This window comes from Cucurbitaria berberidis, assembly GCF_010015615.1.
Source record: "Cucurbitaria berberidis CBS 394.84 unplaced genomic scaffold K460scaffold_7, whole genome shotgun sequence".
Classification (NCBI taxonomy): Eukaryota; Fungi; Ascomycota; class Dothideomycetes; order Pleosporales; family Cucurbitariaceae; genus Cucurbitaria; species Cucurbitaria berberidis.
The window spans coordinates 1,124,772-1,143,666 of NW_024468941.1; the positions used below are offsets into that span (position 1 = coordinate 1,124,772).

An 18,895-nucleotide genomic window follows, 5' to 3' on the forward strand; every position below is an offset into this window, starting at 1 on the left:
CTTACCGCGTAGTTGCCCAGCAACGCGAACCACGCGAAGACCAGGATTGGCTGCCGCGCGATCTCGACTTGGACCTCAGAACTCACCCACTTACATCCCTACTGCGAACAGCCGCCTACCCTACGGGCCTTATGTATGCGCAACTAATACCGCAGTCAACATTCGCTAGCCACACAGCTCTCCTACCCCGTATATAGCGACGCGCCCACCTTCCTGCGCGAAAGGCACCCTCCCACCGCAATGGCCACCGCTTCTCCCACGCCGCTAGGCGGCTCATCGTACGGACGCATGCGCGCCCATTCGATAATCCGACCGAGACGAGACTCTCCGCTCTCCGTTTTGGGGCAATCCCAGGGCTTCTCGGCAGACGCGCCCATGATGCAGAACATAAACATTGGCGACAGCTCCGATGACGAGATACCGCAACCCATGAAGCTGAGCGCTTTGACGACAGCGCTACTTGCGCAAAACGATGTCAATTCGCCTGAAAAGAGGAAGCCAAAGTTACGAATATCGCGCACCGGCTCGGGTTCGAATACGCCAGTCCATGACTCTGTTACTCCTGCGCCAAGTTTACGAATAAAACGAGTGCCACTACGGGGTGCACCGATGAGAAGGTTACGAAGGACACCTCAGAGTGAAGAGGAACATCCGCCATCGCAAGATCAGGAGAACTTGCCAATCTCGGTGATCAAAGCCCAGCCTGAAAATGTCCCCGATTCCGTCCTGAAGGTGACCGGTTCAGTTATGAAGGTCGCAGAGGATCGCAATATGCAACCACTACCACAACATGAATCGCCTGTGCAGAGACAGTCACAGCAGCAACAGGAGCGGCCGATGCCGTTACAAGCATTAAGCGCGAATACACCTCGGAGACCAGCTCCACCGCCACCACCGCCGAAGATGTCCGTTTTGGAGACCGCTACTGCTGCCGCTGGAGCTGCCACAACGAAGACGAGAGAGAGACGGAAAAGGAGTACGCTGTCAGTGAACGGGAAGCATTACTCGCAAATGGACAGGATAGGAAGAGGGGGCAGCTCTGCGGTGTATCGTGTCATGGCAGAGAATTTCAAACTACTAGCGCTCAAGAGGGTGAAGCTAGAGGATGCGGACGAAGCTGCAGTACGAGGCTACAAGGGCGAGATTGACCTGCTGCAGAAGCTCAAGAATGTAGATAGAGTTGTACGGCTATATGACTGGGAAGTGGATGAGCAGCGGCAGGTTCTGAGCGTGGTATGTTTCTCCCTCTCGCTCTACTTATACCCTGATACATCCCACCTGAGCAAAGATGCTTCAATCAAGACATTATCTCAAACCGTGCTAATACTTCACAGCTCATGGAGATCGGAGAGTCAGACCTTGCCCGCATAATACGAATGAAGCTTGACCCTGCCGACGGGGACGGTAGACTCGACCTGAGCTTCACACGCTACTACTGGAAAGAAATGCTCGAATGTGTCGGCGCCGTGCACGATCATGACATCGTGCACTCGGACCTAAAACCCGCAAACTTCCTTCTTGTCTCAGGCCGTCTCAAACTCATCGATTTCGGCATCGCAAACGCCATCGAAGTCGACCACACTGTCAATGTACACCGCGATTCACACATCGGCACTCCGAACTACATGTCCCCGGAATCCCTAGAAGACTCTGCGGGCGGAGCGAGGGGACTACTAAGTAATGGCAACGGGTCCAAGGATATGGCTCTAGGCAAACCATCTGATGTCTGGAGTTTAGGATGTATCCTGTACCAAATGGTCTACGGCCGACCACCATTCGCACACATCACCAACCAAATGGCGCGCGTCCTAGCCATTGTAAATCGCGACTACCAGATCGAGTTCCCAGACCATGGTGTGGGAGACGTCCGTGTTCCACCTGGTCTAAAAGCAACGCTTCGCCGCTGCCTATTGCGTGATCCGTCACGGCGGCCTAACGTCGCTCAGTTACTAGAAGAACGAGACCCCTTCTTGTATCCCGACGGCGGGGAGGATTTGCGAATTCCGCAGGAATTATTAGGACAAATCATCCAGAGAGTCGCGGATCGGTTCCGAGATCCTAATAAGGCGGCGCCCACGGACGAGGAGATACGTCAGTATCCTGCGTCCTTTTACGAAAAGATAAGACAGCTGCTAGAGAGCGACTGACCCCTGTGTGTTGTTGTTGATGCACTTTTTTGGATTATACGAAAACGTTTGTACTTTGGAGCACGGTGCCTTTTGGGAAATTTTCTATGTTTCATGACCGGCGCTTTGAGGGTGTGTTTGGGATCGAAAGTTGCTTTTTCTGCTGTTGGCCTACCTCTTATTACCCCCCTTTTCACGGTCGCCTTTTTGATCGTTCAAGCGTGCTTTGAATAGCATGGTGCGCGGCGCTTTTGTCTTGGGACTTATGGTTTGCACTTTTGGCTACTTCATGATTAGTAGGTTTTTGTCTATCACGGCTTTCTTGTATATACCCGTGTTGAGACTGGAAAGAAGATTTTTTCGATTGTTCAATCATTCTTTCATGCTGCTACTCACCTTCCAATCTGCTGTGTCTCATCGAGGACATTAACTCTACATTCCCTTGCTACGCCATCCTCGCTAGCAGACTTGCGTATGCCGGTTCTCATGGCGACTTCTAGATTGGCTCCCGTGCTTACTTGCATTCAAGGCGCAAGGAAACGCATACCCGGTTGTAGCCCACCCAAGCTATATCCTTCACGCGGTGTCCACTCCTAATACAGCGCATCCTTCCATACGCGGAGATTGATAGCAGTAATTGCACTAACTTGAGCCTTGTGGGAGTCGTTCGTAATACCCGAGACCAAAGAATGAGGACATCCAGATAACTCCCTTAGTGTAGACGGTAGGAGGTGCGCCTCGGCATGGATTTGGCGACAGGTTTTGGTGAGCGCAAGGTCGTGGTCCATATAAACACCCTAGAAGTTTTCACACCCAAAGCAGGACTTTTCGGGTTCTCCTGTAATGTAGAGGTTCACTAGCTCATTGTTAAAAACATAGCCATATATCTTGTTGCGCAATTCAGCGGGCAGGCGAAGGAACGGAGACTCTTGCTGGTTGCGAAGTGTTCTACATTGAGTCAGTGGGTGAGAGACTGCTTCAAAAGGCTTGTTAGGAACGCACTTTGCCTCACGATCGTCTTGCGAGCTGGCTTTACTGCCATCAGACCCCGCAGCGACAAGCGTGAGGATCTTCTCTTGCGCCGTGTCCATGGTAGTGAACGACTTGTCGTGGTAGAAATTTCGGGGTTGGAAAGTCAGGTTGTGTGGGTAGAGTTGTTGAGGTCGAGATTTTGTAAGTGAGAGAGAGGGGAAAAAAATGTGTTGAGTAAAGGGGAGAGGAAGGCGTAAACGTAGTAAATGTAGCAGATTAACGTCACTTTAGTAACTACACGCGATAGAGCTCAGGGTGAGTAGGAGATAAGCTGTATGAATGCACGATAGATTCGAGATTAATATTAGGAGTTGAGAAACGACTAAAAACAGTAAACAAAGAGGTGATAACTAACAGGACATAAATTCCCCCCAGGACGTCTTAAGCATACTGTGTGTTTCCGTAGTATAACTCAATATCCATCCCAACTTCGCACTTCCCCACTTCCCCCAGACATCCTCCGCCACAAATTCACTATCATCCTCGTTCTATGAAACCTAGCAGCCCAGCAATCTTCTTCCCAAACGCCATACGGAATACATACCACGCATCAGCAGGAAGCATACCACCATCCCAGACAACGCTCAGATTTCTCAACCCGGTAAGCACACACAGAGTCTTCAGCGCATTGCCCAAATCCGTAGACAAAGGCACATTCCCCGTCATCAAGCGTCCGTGCCACTCTCTGCCGATATCTCTACGTTGCACCATAAGATGAAGAGTGGATATGGATTCAAGTTGAAAGCGGTAAAAACGGCCAGGGAACGCCGCCAGCACAGCCTCGGGATATCCAGTGAACGTGTTCAGTATGAAGGGAAGGAGTCTGGTCTCGGCATGTGTTTGGCGACAGGCTTCGGTGAGAGATAGAAGAAGTCGGGAGTAGTGCATGTGAGACCATCGACGGCGGCCTGGGCGGGTGAAGGGACACGCATCGATTGGGCGGGTGCAGTGGGATGTCGCGAAGCAGATGAGGATCGGAAGGCTGCTGAAGATGAAGGTGTAGACTAAATGTAGCGAAACGATTAGCACTCTTCTAACTAGGATACGAATACCGTATGAGACATTGTAAAGAGGGTTTTGAAGATAACACTAATGTCTTACTATCTGTGTGTTAGCAACACTATTAGAATTGTATCCGTTGCAGGACCTTCACACCTCTTGTTTCGAAGTTCGGCGGGAAGTCGGAGGAGTGGTGAGTCTTGTTGATTGCGAATGTATCTGCCTCTAGTCAGTATTCTGACCACATAACGAATACCTCAGGAAAGTGCTTCTTACATGACAGCACTGTTGTTTGGCAGCATCTCTTCGGATCTTAGATTCAAGCTGTGTTAATGTCTCGCTTCTATTGTCTCAGCCGAGTTATGAAGTCGAGAGTTTAGTAACGGGGAAAGGAGCGAGGTAGCTGAGTATATGAGATCTGAAAATGAGAGAACGCGTGTGACCAACGTAGTCAGTGCGGTCAGGCAACAAGACTAGAAAGGACGGTGTAGATGCGGTCAGGAATTCCATGTCAGGCGTACATTTCCCTTCCAAACGGCGGTAACGGATCGGCTCATGCCTAAGATGTACCGATACCTTTTTCTGGAATATGATGGAGATCCACCTAAGATAATTGATGGTTACTTGGATGAGAATAGGTTTAAATGCCGCCCAGAGCTCTCAGTCAATCGTAGAGGCGGTGTTGCAATCTGAACCACTGGAACGCAACCACTGTTACTGAAACGATAATACCCAAAGAAACACGAAGGGCAAATGGTTTCTTACCGCACATTAATCAGCACCGTAGCTTTACCAATTGAAATCGAGACATGCATGATAAAAATGCCACTGTGTATTCATACAATCATCGTATCGTTCGTAGACTATCCTCAATGCTTCGCCGATTAGACCACACAACGAGGTGGCTTTGTTCGCTCGCCATGTTTCCGTCTACCTGATCCAGTCGCACTCTACAACTTTGGAGTCTCGTCCTTCTCCCCAATGACATTCAAAAACGCCGTGTGCACATGTTCCGTCAAGTCACTGGCCTGCAGACTCCTACCCTTCTCCTTGTACGCCAACTTGGAGCATTCCCTCGTGATGCAACTACCGCCAAACGCTGCAAGAGCCAGCGTCTCACTCCTGTCCATGTCTGTGCCATGGTCCCAAATCTTATCATGGTACGCGGTCCTGTACGCCAACAGCGTCGCCAAGCTACCTGTTAAGGTGTCACCCTGTCCACCTGAGCGCTTCAAGCCACCCTCGCCATCCGAGACGAGTGTGATTGTGCCGTTGGAGATGTAGTCTTTTGCTCCTTTCTGGATAATGGTGACGCCGCCGAATGCCTTTGAGAGCTTGGAGCACAGCTCTGAGGGGTCGCCTTCGTCGACGTTTATGCCTTTTGTCTTGGCTAGTCTTCCGAACTCCACAACGTTGGGGGTGAGAATGCATTCCTTGTAACCGTCTACCAACTCTGGCCTGGTCTGCGCAAGATACAGACCATCCGCATCTAGTACGAAAGGTATACCCTGTTTCCGGGCTTCCTCAATCACCTTTGCACATGTATCTTGCATGAGCTTATCGCGACCGAGACCTGGGCCGATGACGATGACATGGAGCCGTGATAACATGCCAATGACTTCTGAGGAGACGGTGTCGGCGCTTTCGGATTGGGTGAGGTTCTTGGACTGGCGCATGTAGGGGTGTACCATGAGATTAGGAGAGTAGGTCTTAATCACGGCGCCAGCGCCAGGCTCGCATATTACATGTGACTAAATATGTGTGAGCTAGTGGTGGACAAGAGTGTTCATTGAATAGTAATACCATATCGCAACCCAGCTTGGCGGAGGCCATGGCGGAGAAGTAAGGTGCACCGGTATAGTCTTCGCTGCCGCCAATTACAGCTACACGACCCAGTTGACCTGTCTGTTGTTAGATGTCACATTTCCTCAAGCAATACTCGCTACCTCTCACCTTTGTGGAAGCTTTCTAGCATCGGCGGCACTATATTGTACACCTTCTTGAGGAGGTCTTTCCTTGATGCGGCTGCCATATTGGAAATTATGAATGCTTTTCGATAAGAGTTTGGTTTGAGGCTTGAAGAGAGAACGTCAAAAACCGAGGGTTGAAGAAAGCTGGTGAAAGCTTTGGAGTTTAATGAAGATGTTAGTGAAGCTTTGATTTTTGGGAGGTAACGTCATGAACGGATCATCGCGGGGCGGCTACAGTACGCGACGCGCCACGACTAGCAACCGCGGAGGATTGCATAGAACACTTGACGAAATCATGTGTTGGCAAGCCATGGGATACTTTAGTGACGCCGGACGGGGTGAATAGTACGTTGTGGACCGGTTTCTTTTATCGCAATTGCTAAGGCACTCCTGTACTCCGCCTGAAGCACGTCCGTCTGTCGAGGATCCTCCCTCAGAATCAAAGCGCATGCCGCAGGAATAAGCTCTTCCTCCCTCCACAAGGCACGCTAAACATGCGACTAGCAATATATGTACAAAGACCCAAGCTCCACCCAAAATCGTGAGAGTTAGAAGATGGTCGATAAGAAAGTCCCCGAAAACACTTTCGCCTGGTCACGCAAACTACCCACGCACTGTCGTCCAACCTCGGTAGTGACGCGTACATCCTATGCCCTGCCGTCGCACTCCAATTCCGCAAACAACACCGCAAAGTTATGTTGCGCTTGATCCTGCCTCGGCCTTCACTTCCCGTGAGTTCTCGATCACCTCCTTGTCCGCCTCGGACATGGTCACATCCCCATCTTTATCGGCAATCTTGGTGACAGCAGGTTCAGCGGATGCGTCGGCTTTCTTCGCAGGCTCAGGGTTCTTCTCCTCGGCTTCATGCTTGACGCCGTTGGTAGCCGGCTCAGCCGCAGGAGTCGCGGTTGCGGTTGCTGGCTCGTTGTCGGTTGCTGGAGCATATCCCCACTTGCTGAGGAGATCGCTCGATCGCTTCTTAAACCGGTACTCTTCTTCTTTCGGGATCGAGTGTAGTTTGATGATAGCCTTGAGCACCTTGTTAATCTTGGTCTTCGTGATGACTTCAGCCTCAAAATCCAGATTTTGTTCGAGCTGCTTCAGGTAATCAGACATCAATTCCATGTCTTCATCCTTGGGAGCTTGATCCCGCGAGAGGAATCCCTTTTGTAGGCGATGTCGTAGATAGAGAACTACACCATGTTAGTCAACCCTTGCAAAGATGGGATAGTCACGCTTACCTTGCTTTTCGCGTTTTTGTTTCCACTCTTCCTCAGTCAGGGCTGGCTCTTCTGGTGCCGTTGGCTCGGCCTCTTCGCTCGATTTCTTTGCTGCCTTGGCCTCTTTCTTCGCTTTTGCCGCTGAGGGCTCCTTCGGGGTTTTGGTCGTCAACTTCAACTTCGTCTTTGGAGTCTTTACGGGCTGTGCACGGGTTAGTCGTCGCAAAATGTAAATGATCATGGCACAAACCTTGTCATTCTCGCCATCGCTCTCGTCAGCCTTCTTGCGCTTCTTGGAGACATTGGCCTTCTTAGCAGACGGCGCGGCATCATCACCGGCATCCTCCATCTCGGCATCCTCTGAGTCAATCGCCGCCGTACTCTTGCGCTTCGTAACCTTTTCAGCCTTCTCCTTCTTCTGGAGCTCGTTTTGCTCGCGTTGCTCTGCCTCTAATTGCAAAGCCTGCTCATGAGCTTTTAGCATTTCCTGGAAATAAGACAAGTCGTGACCTTCAGCAGCGATCTGATATGCTTCCCAGAGAGCCTTGTTCTTCTTGCCCTGTTTGCCAGACGCGACGTCGGCCTTCACATCGTCGATGTCGAAGTTCAATAGTTCGGTATTGACTTGCCAGGCACTGTGAGGAGTGTGTCAGTACTCGAGAGACGCAAGTGGGATGTGAGTTTCCACGTACAATTCGTTGGTACCTAAGAACATGACGGGGTACCGGCGATCCTTAGCATTCTTCCCGCCTTCTGCAAAATCTTCTCGATATGTGCCATCAATCCGCTTCGCGCTGACGGGGCGTTTGATAAGAAGTGGCTCGGGCAACATCTCTTCATCACAGACGATAACTGGCCATGGCTGGTAACCACGCATAGCCACCATATACATGTCGCCAGCCGACACGTTCAGGCGAAGCTCGGGTACTTTCTTTTTTCCCTTAACGGGGGTCTTCTTGTGCTCCGGCACACCAGCTCCCGACTTGCGCTTGCCGTTGGCTGTCTTCTTAACCACAGGGGTGCCGTTTGTTGGTGGTGCATCGGCGGCAGGTGTAGCATCTAGAGAATTGGATAAGTATATATGCGTAAAAGGGTTGAGCTGCTGATATAGCCTAGCCCAATTCCAGTAAATCTGCCGGGTTTGTCTCACCTGCATCATGGCTTGCTGTCGTTGTGTCTGGCTGCGCGGCGGCAGTACCACGCCCCTTCACGGCGGCGTGTTCTTCAGGAGCGTCGGTCGTGGGCACTGATTCATCGTCGCGTTAGCTCATCTTGGTGCTATTTCGCACGCGATGGGAACTTACCTTCAGCGACGCCTGTTGTGGCTACGGTGCCACCCTCAGCTGGCTTTGCTTCGGCGACGGCAGGTTCCGCGATGGCGTCTGTAGAGCGCGCGGTCTCCTGGGCAACCTTGGTAGCGTCGCCAGACACGGGTGCAGTCGCCTCGTCCGCCATTGTGTGACTCGTGGGAGCGATTGTTCGATGTGGGTCGACGCGTAAGGAATGCGAGTGGTCGCGATTTCCCTCGTCGAGATGTCGGGCGCAATAAGAGCACGACGCAGTTGATGGGCGATCGTGTAAGCTGATGAGGCGCGGGGGTTGAGGTGGCTGGGTCGCGTCGCGGTGTGTGGGGAGAGCGAGAGGAAAGAGATCGGAGACGCTCCTCTTGAACTTTCCAGCAACGCCAGGCCTAGCACGTGACGCGTCCCGGGTTACACGCAACTCACGCGCTACGGTCGCCGAAAAAAATCGAGGCGATTCCTTACTATTGTGGGAGAGACCAACGAAGCTCTGGTAGTGTTGCAGCAGTGAAGAGTCGTGTTTGCTATGTTGTGTGGTTTGCTGTTCGTGGTATCGCCGCCTTCCAAGGTTGGGGGGATGCGATGACGCCCGTGCGACGAGTACACAGCCGCGCCTCCGCAAGGCAACCCAAGTCCGACGTGAGCGAACCAAGCTCGAGAAACGGTACGAGAGCGATGGTCTTTGTCTGCTGTCGCACCAATGTCGAGTACGTCTTTATCGCTTCCTGATCACGACTGAGCCTCCGAGAGCGGTTTATGGCTTCGACAGATAAGCCGCGAATGACGAGCGAGACAACGCCTTTGGGGTGAGGTGAGAGGGCGTTTCGTAGACCAGGACGACTCTTTGTCGAAACCGACTCTTCCAGCTCTTCCTAAAGGCAGCTATCGTTCTGCAATCTGCAAAGCCACGTTAGCCAGGTGATGCTGATGATGTTCGTGATGAGCAAAGAGAGCTCGAGTGGGCGAGTCACGAGGCAACCAGTAAGACCACCGAACTGCGGGGTGTCGGACATCCTCGTCGCAGGCTTGCTGGGGACTTATTGCATTTCAGCTACTATTCACGTCGTCAGCTTTGCCCACGGCCATTCGTTCTTGTTGAGCGATAAAACTTACTCTATTCTACCACAACGACTTGCTATGGTCTCCACCTCATTCTGAAGCTCGTCCCCAAGTAATTACTCCATGAGACGCGCCCAATAACAGTCAACAATTCCTTCCACCCGGCCAATATCCCTAATATGGTACTTGTCTATCGTGGCACGGCGATAGAAAGCTTCCGTAATCTTGAAATGGCTGACTGCCTCAGATACGACCACCTAGGAGTCGTACCTGCTGTAACCCTGCGCTGCACTATTTTGGAAGTCTACCTAGCCTGTCGAATGGTGATCTTCAGTGAGTGCTCGAACCGGGAGCCTCGCAGTCCACTTAGCTGATATCAAGCTGGGTGCAGCTAGGGTGGCCCACATGATGGATAGTCCAAACCCCATATCTTCTCGAAATGATCGTTGGAGTTCAGCAGCTCGACTGAAACCCGCTAAATAATTAAATCAAGTATCTTTTCCAGTCAAGCGGAGATTGCATGAAGCGCGACCACAAGATCAACCTGAGATTTATCGGACATGTACCATGAGAGCACCTGTACGCAAAGTTAGAGTGAACGTACATATACGAAGACTCAGAGATTTTGTAATCATGCCAAAGTGGTTGTTCGAAGCGCCGCAGAGACCTCTACGTTGAAGATTGGGATGCGGTGGTGGTTGGGGCCGGAAAGGGATCATCCCAACCATGTCCTGGATCATCCTATGGCCTGGATTTATTGGAAGGCGATAACATCAACGTCGCATAGACGTGTACACTCATAGGAAGGGATCCATGAATCAAGGTGTATCCTTGGTTCCGAGTGTTCCCGACCATGCGAATCTGATCAGTGGCCGTGGAAAGGCGGTAATCTTCCGTACCCGCGCCGACTATCGATAAGCATGTTCATCCCAACTCTTAGCCACCATTCATAGCGAGACTATCAAGATATTGTACATCTTGACTACACGTTCCAACAACATTTTGACTTTGTGAAATTCCGGTATCTGTTGTGCGGGGTCCTGCCTCCTTATCATTCTGAAGCTCGTGGCGGCAACAGTGCTTTCGTCGCTGATGTAGTAGATCTATGCGTCGCATGTGGAGCATGGTTGGGAGTTCGCATGGCGCTGATGATGGACATGAGGCCTATCGCATTCCTAGCCCATGCTACGCTTCAAGAATGGCTGCTCACGAAGCTGTTGCCCATCGCTCTCGAGATCGCCAACACCGGCCAACCCCTGTCCATGACTTCTGGAATGATGAGCCCCCAATTATTCGAAACTCCGGAATAAAGAGTCGCTCAGCCAATGCACGCGACCGTTATCTGTCGAGGCAATCTCATCGAGCAGTCGAGGGAAGCGGTGCGGCAGCGAGCCATGTATCCGTTGGACGGCGAGGGAATATTTCGCGGCCGAAGTAGTGGATGTAGCTGTGTGTGAATGTCTGGCGCAGTAGATCGGTGTTGTCGACAGCCGGTCGTGGGTGGTTTGAAGTGGGCACATGTCTACGAGCGAGCGACCTTTGGGCGGTTGTCGCTAGGCGGCTCCAGACTAACCGTCCATCACGTGGGTTTCATGAACCTCAACCATGATTTCTACTGTAATAGCCATGTGCGTGTTTTCTCATTAATCATTTCGACAAATGCTACACCAGTGTTTGCAACATTGAGGATATATTTCGAATCTTGGTAGAGCCAAAGGAGACATTGACAAGTATTGTATGTAATTTGTGTGGTGTACAGTATATGCGAGCGTCCCGCTAGCTCTGCGCTGCGTCCACATACGGCCGAATTAACTTCTGTCACATCCACTTTGACTTACTACAAAGTGACACCGCCCCTTAAACGTTACTTTGGCTCGTGCATGCTTAGCGCGGGGACTTGAGGACTTGAAGATCTGCATGCAGCGGGTGCCTTGCTCAGGATTGCGCAACAACTTCCCCACGACATCTTCTTCCTGTAACATGGCGACTGGAGCGTCCACCACCAATGGCGCGCCAAATGGCGACTACCAGTCACTATGGGCGAACAAGTACCGAGGAGTATGACACTCCCACCACTTCCGTACCCCGCTCTAACATCCATAGGCAACGGTAGAAGACCTCGACCCGCCGCCCGCTCTCTCAGTGAAACCCTCCGACCCCATATCATGGGCCCTTATGTCTGGTCTTGAACGCGACTACACGCACCTCACTGTCATCTCACAAGAGACCCGCGCGCTCCTCGGCTACATCAGCATTCCACATCTGCAACAGCTCCTCAAAGACCGCAAAGTCAAAGACAGCGACCCCGTAGAGGAAGCGATGCACAAGTTTCAGAGGAGGGGGAGGCGGTATAAGGTCATTACGACGGAGACGCCGTTGGAGGAGCTGGAGGAGTTTTTTGCTGGCGGGGTAGATGGGAGTGGGAAGCAGGAGTTTGCAGTCGTTACGGATGCTAGTAGGAAATTTGTGCTAGGGGTTGCAACGAGCGCGGATCTGGAGAACTTTGCCAAGAGGAGGGCATAATCGATGGAGGGAGGAAGTCATGATTGCATTGCTCGGCGTTCACTTGAGATACCATATAGGCGGTGTTTGGGGGTGGCATCATTCAACATACCACTCCTGAGACTCCTCAACTCCACAACACATCCACGGACTAGACATGGGGAAATTCCAGGAGGAAGGGTCTTAGGCCTTTGCCTGCTTTGTAGATTAATTGAAATCATACGTGGTCCAGTTGAGAGGTGTAACTGAATGTCATTGCTTATAAGCTATGCTCTGTGCTACGCATATATATGTTACTCACGCACAGGAGAATCTTAACATTTTGGACCCCTTTCCGCTCAAAGGTAGGAGTTTAGAAATTTCTCTGAAGACACCAAAAAAAGAGAAAGAATATAACGTCATCACATAAAGCTTAGTCATGCCCAGCCCCATCCTCACCCACTTCCGATGCCATACACAAGAGCATTCCTAGGCTCCCCGCATGCCGAGAACGAGGCGACGCCTCCCCATGCGCTCCTAATTCAGCACCTTCGGACGCTCAGCGCCTTACTCTCTCCCACCAGCCGCTGGCATGCTCGCACCTTCCCTCCGATTGCGCAGTCCCCTCCAGCATCAACTTCCACAAGCCTGGAGAAACCACCAATACTTCCGACGAGTCCCACGATCTTCAAGCGGAGCGGCACGATGCTTCGCCCAGAAAACATCAGAAGCCCAAATCGGCGCTGGTACAACTACACCCGTCCCCGATGATGCGAAACCACCGAAATTAAAGTCGCCGTTCTACTTCGAAGCTGGCTATGCGCTGTTCGCAAAGAGGCCTTCACGGCCTTTTCCCCCGCCATACCTCTCGCTACCTTCGACGAGCTTCTCTGAGCCCCTGAGTACACATCATAAGAGTAGAGATCGGCGACCGACCGTCAATGGACAGATGATACGAGGAGTTACGAATGGCGACGATGCGGTGCTAGTTAGTGAAAGCTTCATCGGAGCAAATGACGGCGTAGGAGCGTGGGCCACGAGAAAGAAAGGCCATGCTGCGTGCGTAGTGCCCCTACACCATTCACTGAGTTTCGCTGATTTGGGATGAAAGGTTATGGTCCCGTCTGATCCTCCACTTCTGGGCCCTCGAAGTTGATCAAGCGTCTTATTCCCCCACCTCCCCACCCGACCCGGTCGCCTACCTCCAAACCGCATACGACCTCACCAAGCAAGCCACTACCAAGCCCAACGAATGGCATGGCACAACGACCGCGTGCGGCGCTCTGTTAAGCTCCGACGATCACAAACCAGAACACCCAATCCTCTACGTCACACAGCTAGGCGACAGCCAGATTCTTGTTATCCGCCCAAGTAGCAAAGAAGTCATTTTCAAAACGCAAGAGCAATGGCATTGGTTCGACTGTCCACGACAATTGGGGACGAACAGTCCCGACACACCTGCAGACAACGCAATCGTGGACCGTGTGGAGATCGAGGAAGAGGATATAGTAATAGCCATGACCGATGGCGTAGTAGATAATCTGTGGGAGCATGAGGTTGTTACGAGTGTTCTAGAAAGTATGGAGAAGTGGAGGGGCGACAAAGAGAAGGATACAGAGGATCAGACGTATGCCGATGGTATGCAGTTCGTGGCGCAGCAGCTTGTCAATGCTGCAAAAGCGATTGCACAGGATCCGTTTGCTGAAAGTCCGTATATGGAGAAGGCGATTGATGAGGGGTTGTCGATCGAAGGAGGCATGTGATGTGTGAGACTCCGTTCGTTGTACTTTGCTAACCTTGCTCTAGGTAAACTAGATGATATCAGCGTGGTAGCCGCCCAGTGCAAACGTCACAAAGGATGAAAACAACCTTGCGCCGCATTCGGTTCAGGCACAAAAATCGACCACAGCAATCAGGACGACCCCAGTCTTCCTCGGTACGTCCCATTAGCATAAGTGCATAGTTGCCCTAGCCTTCCCAGCGGCCAAAGATGCTCGCCAAGGGACCGCGAAAGGAGTACCCGAAAGGTCAAGATGCACATTGGCTTCAGCCTTCGGAAGTTAAACTCTGGGCTATCGACCTCTCCTATCACAATTCCAGCGAGGACACCGTCGAGGAATCAACGACTCTCGGCTTGTACTCGCCTCAAGTCGGGAAATACGTCAGCGAAAACACATAAGCTAGGATAACAGGCTTCACGCCACACCAAAGACCTTCAGGATGCGAAATAGTCAGCAAAGCACTCGACTGTATTACATTCGCTATTGTAATGTTCAATTTGCTATTAGCCAGCTTTGGTAAAAGTGTCTACTATACAAGGGTCGCTTCATCTACTAGGTGCGCATGGGCGTGGCTATCTGTAACTTGGACGCTCATCGGTGTCCAGTTACCCAAAGACATGCCTGAGGGTTGTCCGGATGATGTTGCTTGGGTGGGTTGAGCACAGAATCCATACGAAGTAGTGCAGACAGAAGTCCCGACGTGGACCGTACTGCTCGGTAGCAGGTTGTAGTGAGCCTCTGAGACGTATGGCAAGGAAGGCCTTTGGTTATCATAGAGCGGAACAGACCGCGAATACCAACCTAGTCTTCTGAGCTTCGCTCTTTCCGAGCTGGTGATTCTGTTGGGGAACGCGTGACTCGTCGTTTGGGCCTACCGGATCTACTAGGTGACCTCGACCTGCTAGAGCTAGGCGAACGCTTTCGCCTCTTGATATCAGCACGCGAACCGTGCGAGTCTGCTTCAGACGAAGGAGAACGTCTGCGGCGTCTCTCCTTGACAGGAGTCACAGATCGTGAGCTACTGGGAGATCTTCGACGACGGCGCGGTGGTGTTCGGGATCGTGACCTTGACAGCCTGGGCGCTGGTGAGCGTGACTTCTTTGTTGGGGAGGCAGATGTCGAAGTATGCCTAGGTAACCTCCTCCTGTCATGACTAGGCGACCATGACTTGTCTCTCCGTCGACCTGATCGTCCTGCCCGTGGAGACCTGGATCTTGCAGGTGGAGAACGTCGCGTGCGCCGCGGGGGGGACTTTGAGCGATCAAGAGAAGGGGATCGTCGTACTCGCCGTCGGGGCGGGGTTCGTGAGCGATCTGATGAAGGTGAGCGGCGTGCGCGACGAGCTGGTGGAGTTGCAGAAGGACTGCCCGATGGCGAGCGACGGCGCTCACGAGATCTATCACGGCGCCCTCCTCGTCCACGACCTCGACCTCCACCACTAGGAACATAGATATCGCGCTCTCGACGGGGTGGTGGGGACCGCCGTCTGCTGTCACATGTTAGCAGGGGCATTTTCTCCACAAAAAGTTGTGCGACGTACGGCGGTGATCTTGAATCACGTCGTGGCGGCCCTCGATCAAAGTCTCTACCTCTTCCCCGGCGGTCTCCTCCTCCTCGGGCTCTTCCACCTCCACGTCCACGCTCGGGTCTCTCTGGACGGTCGGGTCTCTCTGGACGGTCGCTTCGACGAAAAGAGTCTACCATGCTATCCTGCTCCTTTTGTTCGCGCAGGCGTGCCTCGGCGGCAGCTTTCGAAAGCTACGCATACTGTCAGCACTGTTAGAATCCTGCAGCCATGATGTCTCTTACCTGTTCCTCTTGCAATTCTCGCTTCTTGGCCTCTAGGAGCTCCTTCGGTACGCCCATTGGACTGTCTTGCGCGCTGAGCATCAAGTCCCATAGCTCTTTGCAGAACGCGGCCGTTTCCTTATTCAAGAAGCCTGTGAGCTGGATCTGGATCTCCTTGATTTTTGGCTGCATAGGTAAGTTCGTGTCACCACGCGTTGCGAGGGGATCTACTGACAAACTGATTCTGCTCAACTAGGTTATAGCATGTCTCAACTACAATGTCGTCTTCATCGCCGAGGATAGTGGTGATTTTGTTGGCGATCCACTTCTTCATCAAGTCAATGTTGACCTTCTCAATGTCGACCTTCTTATCGAACTCGGGCGGGAACTTAGTCGCTTTAAGGCGTTTCTGGTCAATGCTGAGCGCCATACTTGCGATAAAGTAGGAGGGTGCAATTGCAGAAGAAGACTGGTCGAAGTAGGTGAGAGGCTTGGGAGCTCCGGAGCTTGAGAGGTAATCGGCAGTTCGGGGGATATCCTCCGGGATTACGTCAGTCAGGCACGACCCGCGACTACAACTCACCCACTCCCGCATGATAGTCGACCGCACATCGCATCTTACTCACCAACCTATCTATCAATGGTTGAAGCTATCCAGCATCTTATCACAATCTCAACTTGTTCTGCTCGTTCAAGATGTGGCCCAGATTACCAATATGACAATCAACTATTGAGACCACCTTCTAGACATGGTGCTCTGGATTATGCAAGAGCATACTTGCAGGTGGCATCACGCGAGTGAATCGTCTATTCTCTAGGCCCCGATATCTTCAGCCTAGGTGATCGAGTACCAACTATAGCGATGCATATACAACCAATCCGGGCTCCTTGGTTGGGAAGTTCCTCAGATAGGAGTCTATGTCAGACAGGCAATGCAGCTCATACTGTGCCTACCTACATTATATGCGACTTCCTAACTCTAGCCGGGTCACTACTTCTTCTAACCAGTGTTCTAACCATGCAAGACAACAACACATAAGAGCAGACGGTCTCACCTTACTTCTCCTTTAGCATTCACCCGACAATTGGAGGTTCATTCTTACATTAGTTCGATCATCGCTACCTATATATCACATTATTAGCCCTTCACTCTCGCGATCTCGGCATCAGATTGCAATGTCGGACTTCGTTGAGCCTCAAAACCCACCTCCACCAGCGACTCAGGAGCCTGAAGCCACTCAAGAACCTGAACCTGTACCAGATCCCGAAGTTGTACCTGAGCCCGAACCGGCACTTGAACCCGCGCCCGTGTATGAGCCCGAACTGCTAGTAGCGGCTCCGGAAGTATCTGAACAGCCTGAACATATACCTGATCCCGAAGTTATACCTGAGCCCGAACCAGTACCACAACTTGCGCCAGCGCCAGCGCCAGCACCTGAAGTCCCTGAACAACCCGAGACTGCACATAATCCCGAACCAGTATCTGAGCCTGACCCGATGGTAGCGACGTCTGAAACCCCTGAACCGCCTGGCCCTGTACCTGATCCCGAAATCGAACCAGAGCCAGAACCAGCTACTGAACCGGCGCCGGCACCCACACAGCCCGAACTTGTAACTGAGCCCGAACCGGTGGTCGCGGCGTCTGAAGCACCTCAAGCACTCCCGCTGGAGCCAATACCTGAGCCAATGACTGAAAAGTTGGAAGCACCTCAGGACACTGAACCTGCGCCAATCCTAGAGCCCTTGCAAAAGGGTGCGGAAGTCCCAATATTACCCGCGGCACCTGTTAGAACAGCAACTACGTAAGTATTCTAGAGGACTTCCGCAACATTGGCGACTGACTTGCACTAGCGCCACCGCAAAGGCACGGAAGCGTGACAAGTTGAAGGCAATAGTGCTGCCCAAGATTGCAACTTTGCGTTGCCCCAAGGAAGCGGCACCGATCGTTACGCATCTGCGACAGAAGCAGAAGCAAGGCGTGGACATCAAACCTATCGTTGGAGCGATGATGAAGGCCGTTGAAGCATGATGCGGTTGACAATTTGCATTTGGATTGTGGCGCGAATTACTCTCTCAATACCGGGACGATAGCATGTAACCACGAAAAAATCTGTCCCTCTTGTTGTTCTCTATACAACTGTACGCCTAATGTTGTGCGCTTATTACTTCAATTCAACACAAGGAGTTGAACTCGTAATCCCTATTCCAACTCTATCTCCTTGACATTCATTTAGTCCGTGATGTCGCTGGTAAGCTGACCTTCCAGCATGTGGCCGTGGCATTCTCTACATCCAAACAACTGTTTAATCTCTAGGATTCCTGGAGCCCCGTTCAAAGACGTCGTGAACATCTGTGAAACCTACCGTTAGGTAGTACGAATCGGTGGACATGTCGATCCAGTGCGTGGTGGATAGAAGCCTGGCGTATAGCTAACGAACGACCCGTAAATCCTCAAATCCAGATCAGTGAGTATCGACAACTTTCCCTTCCGCCTCGTAACGTGCAGACATGTCCCAATGTTGCTTTCCGCCCGCGCTGTCTTTCTTCCCAATGTTCCCGCACATCAAATAAATGCTCTTCCTCCGCCTACCAAGCGCGTCTACCTCTTGTCAAAGGGCCTCAATGCCCAAATCCTCCATATGATTGTTTTGTTCCTCAAAAGACGCTCACACGCAGCAGTCTCATCCCCCAACAGCCTTCTCCACCGCCCGTCTCGCCTCATCCAACCCATTACTCAGCTGCCCCCTCTTATGCGCCTCCTTGACCTCATAATGCAGCTTCAGCAAGTCTTTCGCTCTCTTCAGATCCACATCTTCCTCTTCACTCGGAATAGTCGTGTTTGCATCTTGGTGCGATGTGGAGGGGCGCGCGGATACGAGGGCGAGTGCAGCGCTGGGATCCTGGGTGTGTGGGTAAGCAGGTATTTTCAAAGAGTCAAAGAATAAAGGAAAGACTGGAGGTAGGGAGTGGGGGGGACTTGGGAATGAACGTACACAGGCGCGCAACGAGACGAGGTCGGAGAGCATTTCTGCGAGCCGCATGGTGTTTTCTCGGGGAGTTTGTTCTTGCGTAGCCATTGTTCCAAACTGAGAGTCTCGTCTGACTACAGATCGGGTGATGATTACTATAGCGCTTTGC

General features: G+C 51.9%; 9 protein-coding genes across 9 annotated transcripts; 4 read left to right on the forward strand and 5 right to left on the reverse strand.

Annotated features, from left to right (window-relative positions):
- Positions 1-89: 89 nt before the first annotated feature.
- On the forward strand, positions 90-2,570 carry K460DRAFT_421448 (kinase-like protein). The gene is made up of 2 exons (XM_040938140.1): positions 90-1,233; positions 1,335-2,570. Exons 1-2 carry the CDS (start codon positions 241-243, stop codon positions 2,145-2,147), a joined length of 1,806 nt encoding a protein of 601 aa, XP_040783067.1. The 5' UTR covers positions 90-240; the 3' UTR covers positions 2,148-2,570.
- Positions 2,571-2,765: 195 nt separating this feature from the next.
- K460DRAFT_421449 (uncharacterized protein) lies at positions 2,766-3,443 on the reverse strand. The gene is made up of 2 exons (XM_040938141.1): positions 3,129-3,443; positions 2,766-3,074 (listed from the first exon to the last, which is right to left on the reverse strand). The coding sequence occupies exons 1-2, from the start codon at positions 3,215-3,217 to the stop codon at positions 2,924-2,926; spliced, it is 240 nt and encodes a 79-aa protein (XP_040783068.1). The 5' UTR covers positions 3,218-3,443; the 3' UTR covers positions 2,766-2,923.
- A 1,664-nt stretch (positions 3,444-5,107) lies between these two features.
- K460DRAFT_296997 (H-hydrate dehydratase) lies at positions 5,108-6,189 on the reverse strand (the record flags this gene model as incomplete). The annotated part of the gene is made up of 3 exons (XM_040929671.1): positions 5,108-5,908; positions 5,961-6,058; positions 6,111-6,189. 3 exons carry the CDS (start codon positions 6,187-6,189, stop codon positions 5,108-5,110), a joined length of 978 nt encoding a protein of 325 aa, XP_040783069.1.
- Positions 6,190-6,820: 631 nt separating this feature from the next.
- K460DRAFT_296672 (uncharacterized protein) lies at positions 6,821-8,802 on the reverse strand (the record flags this gene model as incomplete). Its single annotated transcript, XM_040929648.1, has 6 exons — positions 6,821-7,320; positions 7,369-7,549; positions 7,598-7,982; positions 8,040-8,406; positions 8,498-8,593; positions 8,652-8,802. 6 exons carry the CDS (start codon positions 8,800-8,802, stop codon positions 6,821-6,823), a joined length of 1,680 nt encoding a protein of 559 aa, XP_040783070.1.
- Positions 8,803-11,687: 2,885 nt separating this feature from the next.
- On the forward strand, positions 11,688-12,230 carry K460DRAFT_360173 (uncharacterized protein; the record flags this gene model as incomplete). The annotated part of the gene is made up of 2 exons (XM_040932255.1): positions 11,688-11,765; positions 11,811-12,230. The coding sequence occupies 2 exons, from the start codon at positions 11,688-11,690 to the stop codon at positions 12,228-12,230; spliced, it is 498 nt and encodes a 165-aa protein (XP_040783071.1).
- Positions 12,231-12,780: 550 nt separating this feature from the next.
- On the forward strand, positions 12,781-14,050 carry K460DRAFT_381295 (uncharacterized protein; the record flags this gene model as incomplete). The annotated part of the gene is made up of 3 exons (XM_040935338.1): positions 12,781-13,247; positions 13,300-13,943; positions 13,995-14,050. 3 exons carry the CDS (start codon positions 12,781-12,783, stop codon positions 14,048-14,050), a joined length of 1,167 nt encoding a protein of 388 aa, XP_040783072.1.
- A 1,698-nt stretch (positions 14,051-15,748) lies between these two features.
- K460DRAFT_296926 (PWI domain-containing protein) lies at positions 15,749-16,187 on the reverse strand (the record flags this gene model as incomplete). The annotated part of the gene is made up of 2 exons (XM_040929664.1): positions 15,749-15,943; positions 15,993-16,187. 2 exons carry the CDS (start codon positions 16,185-16,187, stop codon positions 15,749-15,751), a joined length of 390 nt encoding a protein of 129 aa, XP_040783073.1.
- A 653-nt stretch (positions 16,188-16,840) lies between these two features.
- On the forward strand, positions 16,841-17,786 carry K460DRAFT_399439 (uncharacterized protein; the record flags this gene model as incomplete). Its single annotated transcript, XM_040936238.1, has 2 exons — positions 16,841-17,559; positions 17,609-17,786. The coding sequence occupies exons 1-2, from the start codon at positions 16,934-16,936 to the stop codon at positions 17,784-17,786; spliced, it is 804 nt and encodes a 267-aa protein (XP_040783074.1). The 5' UTR covers positions 16,841-16,933.
- A 652-nt stretch (positions 17,787-18,438) lies between these two features.
- K460DRAFT_411095 (uncharacterized protein) lies at positions 18,439-18,834 on the reverse strand (the record flags this gene model as incomplete). The annotated part of the gene is made up of 2 exons (XM_040937452.1): positions 18,439-18,657; positions 18,751-18,834. The coding sequence occupies 2 exons, from the start codon at positions 18,832-18,834 to the stop codon at positions 18,439-18,441; spliced, it is 303 nt and encodes a 100-aa protein (XP_040783075.1).
- Positions 18,835-18,895: the final 61 nt, after the last annotated feature.